The sequence below is a fragment of the Coregonus lavaretus genome, assembly GCF_964263955.1.
Source record: "Coregonus lavaretus genome assembly, contig: HAP1_SCAFFOLD_9757, whole genome shotgun sequence".
Classification (NCBI taxonomy): Eukaryota; Metazoa; Chordata; class Actinopteri; order Salmoniformes; family Salmonidae; genus Coregonus; species Coregonus lavaretus.
Genome location: NW_028161633.1, coordinates 1049 through 10657, shown reverse-complemented (window position 1 = coordinate 10657; position 9609 = coordinate 1049). Strand labels below are relative to the sequence as shown.

General features: G+C 43.3%; 1 protein-coding gene across 1 annotated transcript; it reads right to left on the bottom strand.

Annotated features, from left to right (window-relative positions):
* Positions 1-3453: 3453 nt before the first annotated feature.
* LOC311120305 (V-set and transmembrane domain-containing protein 2B-like) lies at positions 3454-6414 on the bottom strand (the record flags this gene model as incomplete). The annotated part of the gene is made up of 4 exons (XM_084194930.1): positions 3454-3853; positions 4562-4591; positions 5430-5617; positions 6342-6414. Coding segments are annotated over 4 exons (691 nt in total), but the record flags the coding sequence as incomplete, so codon positions are not given.
* Positions 6415-9609: the final 3195 nt, after the last annotated feature.

Genomic DNA, 9609 nt, shown 5'->3' with positions numbered 1-9609 from the left:
CTCCGTACTTTGCTCTGTTCATCTTTGCCTCGAGCCTACCTAGTCTCCCAGTCCCTGCCGCTGAAAAACATCCCCACAGCATGATGTTGCCACCACCATGCTTCACCGTAGGGATGGTGCCAGGTTTCCTCCAGACGTGACGCTTGGCATTCAGGCCAAAGAGTTCAGTCTCGGTTTCATCAGACCAGAGAATGTTGTTTCTCATGGTCTGAGAGTTTTTAGGTGAATTTACCACAGGTGGACTCCAATCAAGTTGTAGAAACATCTCAAGGATGATCAATGGAAACAGGATGACCTGAGCTCAAATTTAGAGTCTCATAGCAAAGTGTCTGAATACTTATGTAAATAACGTATTTTTGTTTTTAATTGTTAATACATTTGCAAACATTTCTAAAAACCTGTTTTTATGGGATATTGTGTGTAGATTGCTGAGGATTTTCTTTAAAAAAAAATCAACTTTAGAATAAGGCTGTAATATAACAAAATGTGGAAACAGTCAAGGGGTCTGAATACTTTCCGAATACATATATATTACTCTATTCACTCTGTCATTTAGGTAATTATTGTGGAGTAACTCATTTCGGTAGCCATGAAGTCCTTTGAAAGGCTGGTCATGGCTCATATCAACGCCATCATCCCGGAAACACCAGACCCACTCCAATTCGCATACCGCCCCAACAGATCCACAGATGACGCAATCTCAATCGCACTCCACACTGCCCTTTCCCACCTGGACAAAAGGAACACCTATGTGAGAATGCTGTTCATTGACTACAGGTCAGCGTTCAACACCATAGTGCCCACAAAAGTAATCACTAAGCTAATGACCCTGGGACTAAACACCTCCCTCTACAACTGGATCCTGGACTTCCTGACGGGCCGCCCCCAGGTGGTAAGGGTAGGCAGCAACACATCTGCCACGCTGATTCTCAACCGGGGACCCTCAGGGTTGCGTGCTTAGTCCGCTCCTGTACTCCCTGTTCACCCACGACTGTGTGGCCAAGCACGACTCCAACACCAACATTACGTTTGCTGACGACACAACAGTGGTAGGCCTGATCACCGAAAACGATGAGACAGCCTATAGGGAGGAGGTTAGAGACCTGGCAGTGTGTTGCAAGGACAACATCCTCTCCCTCAATGTGAGAAAGACAAAGGAGCAGATCGTGGACTACAGGAAAAGGAGGGCCGAACAGAACCCCATTAACATTGACAGGGCTGTAGTGGAGCGGGTTGAGAGTTTCAAGTCCTTGGTGTCCACATCACCAACAAACTATCATGGTCCAAAAACACCAAGACAGTCGTGAAGAGGGCACAACAACACCTTTTCCCCCTCAGGAGACTGAAAGATTTGGCATGGGTCCCCAGATCCTCAAAAAGTACAACAGCTGCACCACCGAATGCATCCTGGCCGGTTGCATCACCGCCAGGTATGACAAGTGCTTGGCATACGGCCGTAAGGCGCTACAGAGGGTATTCCGTACGGCCCAATACATCACAGGGGCCAAGCTTCCTGCCATCCAGGACCTATATACTAGGCGGTGTCAGAGGAAGGCCCAAAAAACTCCAGTCACCCAAGTCATTGACTGTTCTCTCTGCTACCGCATGGCAAGCGCCAAGTCTTGGTCCAAAACGCTCCTTAACAGCTTCTACCCCCAAGCTATAAAACTGCTGAACAATTAATCAAATGGCCATCCGGACTATTTACATGGCTGTCACATTGTTTCCATCATGCTTGACAGATGGCATCAAGCACTCCTCCAGCATCTTTTCATTTGGCCTGCGTCTCACAAATGTTCTTCTTTGTGATCCGAACACCTCAAACTTCAATTCATATGTCCATAACACTTTTTTCCAATCTTCCTCTGTCCAGTGTCTTTGTTCTTTTGCCCATCTTAATATTTAATTTTTATTGGCCAGTCTGAGTTATGGCTTTTTCTTTACAACTCTGCCTAGAAGGTCAGCATCCCGGAGTCGCCACTTCACTGTTGACGTTGAGACTGGTGTTTTGCGGGTACTATTTAATGAAGCTGCCAGTTGAGGACTTGTGAGGCGTTTGTTTCTCAAACTAGACACTCTAATGTATTTATCCTCTTGCTCAGTTGTGCACCGGGACCTCCCACTCCTCTTTCTATTCTGGTTAGAGACAGTTTGCGCTGTTCTGTGAAGGGAGTAGTACAAAGCATTGTACAAGATCTTCAGTTTTTTGGCAATTTCTCGCATGGAATTGCCTTCATTTCTCAGAACAAGAATAGACTGACGAGTTTCAGAAGAAAGTTATTTGTTCCTGGCCATTTTGAGCCTGGAATCAAACCCACAATTGCTGATGCTCCAGATACTCAACTAGTCTCAAGAAGGCCAGTTTTATTGCTTCTTTATTCAGCACAACAGTTTTCAGCTATGCTAACATAATTGCAAAAGGTTTTTCTAATGATCAATTATCCTTTTAAAATGATCAACTTAGATTAGCAAACACAACGTGCCATTGGTACACAGGACTGATGGTTGCTGATAATGGGCCTCTGTACGCCTATGTAGATATTCCATAAAAAATCTGCCGTTTCCAGCTACAATAGCCATTTACAACATTAACAATGTCTACACTGTATTTCTGATCAATTTGATGTTATTTTCATGGACAAAAAAATTGCTTTTCTTTCGAAAACACAAGGACATTTCTAAGTGACCCCAAACTTTTGAGTGTATATATGGGGGACAGAGGAAGTGATAGTCATTCAAAAATTATGTCAACCCCTATTATTTCACACAGAGTGAGTCCATGTAATTTATTATGTGATTTTCTAAGCTACATTTGAACACTCCTGAACTAATTTAGGCTTGCCTAAACAAAAGGGGTGAATACTTTTGCAACAACTATATTTTAGTTATTTAATTTGTAGGCCTATTAATTTGTTAACATTTGTAGAATGTTTTTTTCACTTTGACATTATGGAGTATTTTGTGTAGATCAATGACAATGACATTTCAATCGCACTATGTCACCCACAACAAAATGTGGAAAAAATCCAAGGGGGTTAATATTTATGATACCCACTGTATATGCACACCTTCCCTCACTCTCCATAGTCTGACTATAACCTCGGGCAAAATCAAATGTCTCAACTGGTGGCAAGATAGGCAGATATGTCCCAGCATGGTATGATGAAAGAAACAGTACCTCCCCTTAAGAAACATTGCCCTGTCAAGCAATATAATTTCATGTATCAGGTGTTGTACTCTACAAGCATCATCCAATATATTATTTGTAAATAACATTACATAATTCAATGACAATACAAATGTCAGTGTAATTTATCATTCACTAAAAAAGGGCAAATCACTGGTCCGAATGACATGCTCCTGAGGGTCTGACAGGAGATTGAGGAGAAACACACATAAACTCCCATCTTCTCACCCTGTATCACTAGGTGTCACTGTTGCACTTAAACTTACCAGCTCCGTGCTGTTGTCGGAGGATGGCCGCATTACCGGGCCTCGGCGAAGCTGAGGACTTCGCTGCAGAGGCGGTGGTCGTCGTGCTGGCGGGGAGGGGGCCATGTCCCGCCGGAGGAGGCACACGAGGCTTTCCCTGACCCGGCTCAGAGGTAGCTCGCCCCCCGGCCACCGCGTCCTTGCTGTTCCTCAGTGGCCATCTATTCTGGATGTGGGACACGGCCTCCTCCGCCACCATGCCATCACTAGGAATCACCCGGAGGGTGGCTTGAACCTTGTATTCCTGAGTCTCGTCAGAGTACAAGTCGGAAACTCGGCACTCGTACACCCCCTCGTCCTCCTTTCGCACCTTGGAGAGACTAAGCCTGTGAGATATGGCGCTGCCCTGCACCCTCACAGTCTACAAAGAGAAACAGAGAAAATTAGAAATTGCTACATGCACAATATAACCTGTTGGTTTCGAAAATAAATACGTCTATATCAAAGTAGACTAGGCCGGCCACTCGTTAGACTACTGCCACATATGCAGCTCGTGATGAGGGCTTATGCGTTTGATAGCCTAAAGCCTAAAGGCCTATAATCCAAAAATGCAAAAACGTGTGGATGCAGTCTCAATAGAGAAAAAACTTGCTTCTTGGCAGGAAAATGCAATTACATCGCAGTTTAGTGGTGGGCCTAAACATGGCAGATTTAACGCTGCCTTTTGTGTGGCAAGTCTCTGAATACATTTCAAAACAAGATTAGGCTATATTTATATTCTAAAGGCGTGATAGTGGTGAGCCAGCCAGGTTGGAGCAAACTGTACAAAATGGAGTCGTAAGTCTAGAAAAAAAAGATGCTTGGAAAAATGCCCAGTTGCACCAGAGGCCTGGACAGTTACCACCATAACTTGTGATAAAATATTGGCAATCAGCCTTCATAGCACCACTTGGCCATATCATGTGGCTAGCCCTATGATCCTGAACAACGAAATAAACATTTTATCACTCAGATGCATTATGGCACTTAACTGTGCAGCCATATACAAATACAATAAAAAGCGAACATTTTAACAAATCAAACGTTTCAGCTGGACATGGTTAGTGACAAGAGAAACACAAGCACTTACGCTTATTTTTGTGGCATCCTTTTGAGTGACCTGAAACCAGAAATGTGTCGAAGTGTTATGGTCAGCCAGAGACACAAGACTGTATAATACTATCTTTTATAGCAGTTACACGTTACAATATTAGCTTCACCACCATTGGAATGCCATGTGCAATTTTGAGAAGCTTTCGACATTGTAAAATAGTTTTTACAACTGCGTGCATTGGAATCAGCACCATGGACAGCAACAGTTACGTTGCTCCCAAACCTGTCCCAAACAGCGTGCATTGACATCAGCACCATGGACAGCGACAGCTGCATTAGCTCTCGAGCTGTCATAAATAATCGGTTGTGTTTTTCAGTGCATGTTTAATGTGGTTAAATAACAGAGCAGAAACTACAGATGGGGTTGTTCTGTGTCCCTGAGTGGATTGAAACAGAGGCACAGAGGGTGTAATCATGTCACAGTTATCCAACAGCATTATGGAATATTCCAACGTGGGCATTTCCGCTGCATGCATGAGAACTCTCTCTGAACTGATTTTAAAATCCTAAGTGCCATTTGTATCATTAGGTGTGACGTCCCCCCTCCGGCCCGCCCCAATACACACATCCCCTTCTTTAATAGAAATGGCCACATAGTGTTTATAATCTCCAGTACATCCGCTCACATGCTTTTTTTCGGCAACATGTTGTAATGAAGTCCATCAAACAAATAGCGACATATGTCTTACATATGGCAATGCCATCATGAAAAGCCAGATTGCACACAGCCGTAGCCATAAGTGTCAATCACTTTTGGTGCAACTTCGGACATTTAAACAGAGCCCCTCTCAGTAGTTGCCCGGGAGCAGCCCAACCTGCCCTCCCTGTCATTGGGACAGCATTACCTTGGCTCTGTTCGCCGGAGCGCTTATTTGCAGTTCGTGTGCAAGTTCTTTAGGTGTTGTCTCCTTTAGGTACCACCACTGGATCTCAAGCGAGAAGGGCGATGATCCGATGGCCCGAAAGGCGCACGGCATCTCAGCGTCTTCTCCCTCACCGACACTCACATCTTTGGGCACTTCAGTAAATGTAGCTAACATTGGGAAAAGACAACATATAGAATAGATTAATATGGTGGAATGACAAATTAACAAAGGTCTGAGATTACATAGCCTCATGACAGACAACTAAAATACTTTAGTGACATCCGTAACCAAATTGTCTTTATTTCGCAATACAATCATATTCAGGTTGCCATTAATCTAAAATATCAGTTTATAATAGTTTAAGACTTAAAAGAAAATAGACAATGAAGCAATGACGCAAAGGTAGCCTACACAACTAGGCGTATTGGTTTTATGTGACCCGTGCACTGTGAATTGAAATGACCATGGCGTTTGATATAACCTGTAACACAATAAATACAAGTATTTGGTCACCATGAGAATACTAATTATTGTTGCTTTACGTGTTTTGAGAGATTATGTTCATCTAGCATTAGGCTTAGCATAACTGAGGAAATTTGGACATTATGCAAAACTGCTGAAGCGCAGTCTTGACATGTGTGCGTCTAATACTGTAATCATATCAATCTATTCTCTCACCCATGTATAATTTAAACGACAACGTCATTTGTTTTTTCTTCTAACGATCAAGTCACTGCAGCAGAATAATGCGCTTGACTTCAAATAATGACCCGGTCCCGTCCATATCACAACAGCTTGAAATAAAAAATCTAACGACAGGGCTGTTCGATTGACAGCATTTGTGTTGACCATCAAAAGCACGGCATGCCACGACTGACAAAGTTGACTTACCATTTACACAGAATAACAAGGGTGCATTAAGAATTAAATAATAAAGGACGCCGTTGAGTCCCCGTTTTTCCATCTCATAGATAGGCTAGGGTAGTTAGATTAGAGATCGTGTAAAGACGGTCATTTGACCATAAATGTATGTTTATAACATCAACATTTCAATTTCCATGATGGGCAAGCGTTGGTCTCTGATCTGTTGGGTTATTCGTTAGCTTTGCCAAAGATTTAGGATATTTCACAAGATCCAAAAAACGTACTCCAAAATGTTTTCCTGCCAGCCAGGCGAAAAACGTACAATCCAAAGGTGCGAACCAGAATACCCTCTCTTGGTAAGTGAGAATGTTCTGCAGCTGCTCTATATTCTGTTATTATCCCTTTATAACTGTGATTCCTTATTTCCCGATGTGCTTCAGGTCGAAACCAAACTTCTTCTTGGCTGAAAGAAACCTGCTCATTCTGCTTTCCACATGAAGGGAAGGTTTCCCGGGCACTTCTCCAACACCCATTACTTAACCATCCTTGTGTCTGCTCCCATAAAGAGGACCTGCCGAGGACGAGATTCCCGTGTTTTGTACTAAGACCTGGAGGATCAGTCGATAGTTCCCAGTTTCGCGAGCGGATCCCTCTGCTTTGTGTGCGAGTGCATATCAGTGAGGAGGCGCTTTAGCATTTCCAAACCGACTTGCTTAGTGTGGAATGCGCGCGACGCCACCGATAGCCTGACGCGCGTTGAAACCTAATCAACCCTTCCCTCAAATCAACGCGCGGCTCAACCTATGAGGACAATTTTCACAACCTGACGTCCAAACGAAATGCCAACCCTTAAAACATGTAGAATCAAAATGATTCATGCTGTTTTCTCTCCAAAATCAACAAGCCACTCTAAAATTAGCCGGAGCCGAGCTGTGGTTGGTGCTTTTTGTTTCTTTAATGTGAAAAATAGGCCTACAGAAAAAACAGCAGAGCTTTAGACTTTTTTGTTGTTGCGGTATTGGTCAGCTGTCGCACAGCCTCCTGTATTAAAACCACCGGGATAATCCTTATTCCCTCAAACAGACAATGTGGTAATTCGGATTAAAATCAATTTCACTAGGCTATTGAACCATTCAACACAGTATTGCTCCTATTTAATCATTTTGTGCTATTTGCTTTGAAAATATATAGGTAATTATGTCAATGTTACCCAATACATGTCATAACGGTTTATGGTTTGATGATTATGATGTTTGGTGTGACCAGCCTGCTGTGACACACACACACACACACACACACACACACACACACACACATACACACACACACACACACACACACACACACACACACTCACCTCACTCACTCACTCACTCACTCACTCACTCACTCACTCACTCACTCACTCACTCACTCACTCACTCACTCACTCACTCACTCACTCACTCACTCACTCACACACACACACACACACACACACACACACACACACACACACACACCTATATGGATGTGTGCCACCGAGTATAGACCATGGTGGATTGCCACCACTATTGCTTTAATCTAGGGTCTTTCTGAGATGCCTGGATGGTGCTGCAGACTGATCCCCTGGCTGAATCCTAAAACGGCTCTCCCAGCTGCCAAGCTGCCAATAATGCATTGCTTGTTCACTGAAATTTCCCCATTAGCTAGTATAGAGTGCTAGAGTCAGAGAGAATTGGGAGAAGAGGACATGAGAGCTAGAGAAAGGGTTGGCTGTGGGAAATGATGACTCTATTTTATTAGGCTGTGAGCGACGTTTTAACAGTAGCGCTCAATTAATTTTGAATAAAGAGTCAAAAGTCCAAGATTATGCTGGAAGGTCCATTTCAGTTCTGATGGCCTCATTGTTTCCAGGCCCTTGACAATGAGTTAGTGTCAGGAGCCTGACATTCTCTTCCCCTAACCAGAACCCCTCTACTCTAATAATATAATTTGCAGCAAGCCACGCACACACACTTGTACTTGCACACACATACTGTAGATCAGGGGTATTCAACTCTTACCCTATGAGGTCCGGAGCCTGCTGGTTTTCTGTTCTACCTGATAATGAATTGCACCCACCTGGTGTGCCAGGTCTAAATCAGTCCCTGATTAGAACAATAAAAAGCAGTGGACCTGGCTTCGAGGTCCAGAGTTGAGTTTGAAGGCTGTAGGCCATACTATAGTTTGTGAGCGTGCTCAAACTGTAAACTGCCCCATGCGCAAACTATAAAGTAAAAACATGTACTAGATGAATCAGGAAAAATATCTCTATTTGAAAGCACTTGAATGCTAATATGTTTATCCAATCAAGGTGAATTTTCAAACTGTGCTATTGATTACCTCATTGTAAAACGTCTTTACATGGAACAGCAAGTCCCTGGTATTATTTGACAGTAGAGAAATATCAATAGAAGAGCAGCCTGAGCTGAATAACAAAGGGCAGCTTGAGTCGAGCCACTGATTCCACAGGATGGATCATGATCTTCAGCATTCCGAGCCCCCAGCAGCGTCGCTAGAGATCCACACCATCAAAACCAGCCATTATGTAGGGCTGACCTCGAATAAGGCCTATTGATTGTTTCATCGACACCCATCATGGGCCAGAGGAGGACAGAATGCATTGCTCATATGTTATGAGCATTGACCTTTCTGTATTTTCCCAAGTGATTTTTTCGTAAGGGCTCCCAAGTCCCAATCTCTAACAGCAATTGGTTCATTTTCACACATTAAACAAAACAGTAAATTCTATATTAATACTCAATTTCTGTAAATGAGTAACGGTTCTACTTTATAGAGGCTCTAATGGTCGCATCTGTGTGCTGATCAAAACATTCCTCTTTGTAAGACTGCTTTTCATTCTTGGCCTATTAGAGCATGTCGAGAGGAATTTGGCTGAATGAGATGTCATGTACCCTCAAATGAGTTTGAAGAGACATAGTCGGTGACGTAGGTCTTAGCTCTTTCCGCATACAGCCATAAAAGGTGGTGAAGGCGCTATATGAGGAGTCTGCTTGTGTCAGACTATCCTCCTCAGATGTACAGTCTCTTACATTTAGCTGAGGATCATGTTTAGTAATTCATGACCTTACTGCATGGCTGGCTGTTGGTGCTACAGTATGAGGGGGGGTGGTGTCTCGGGGTGACGTGGAGGCTGCTTCCTGTCTTATTCATGATTTAAAATATATGATATTAATGTGACGCAGAAAATCCAGTGGTGCAGCTTTATGCAACACGGCTGCATTCTCAATACTGTTAATTGTGCATTTTACAG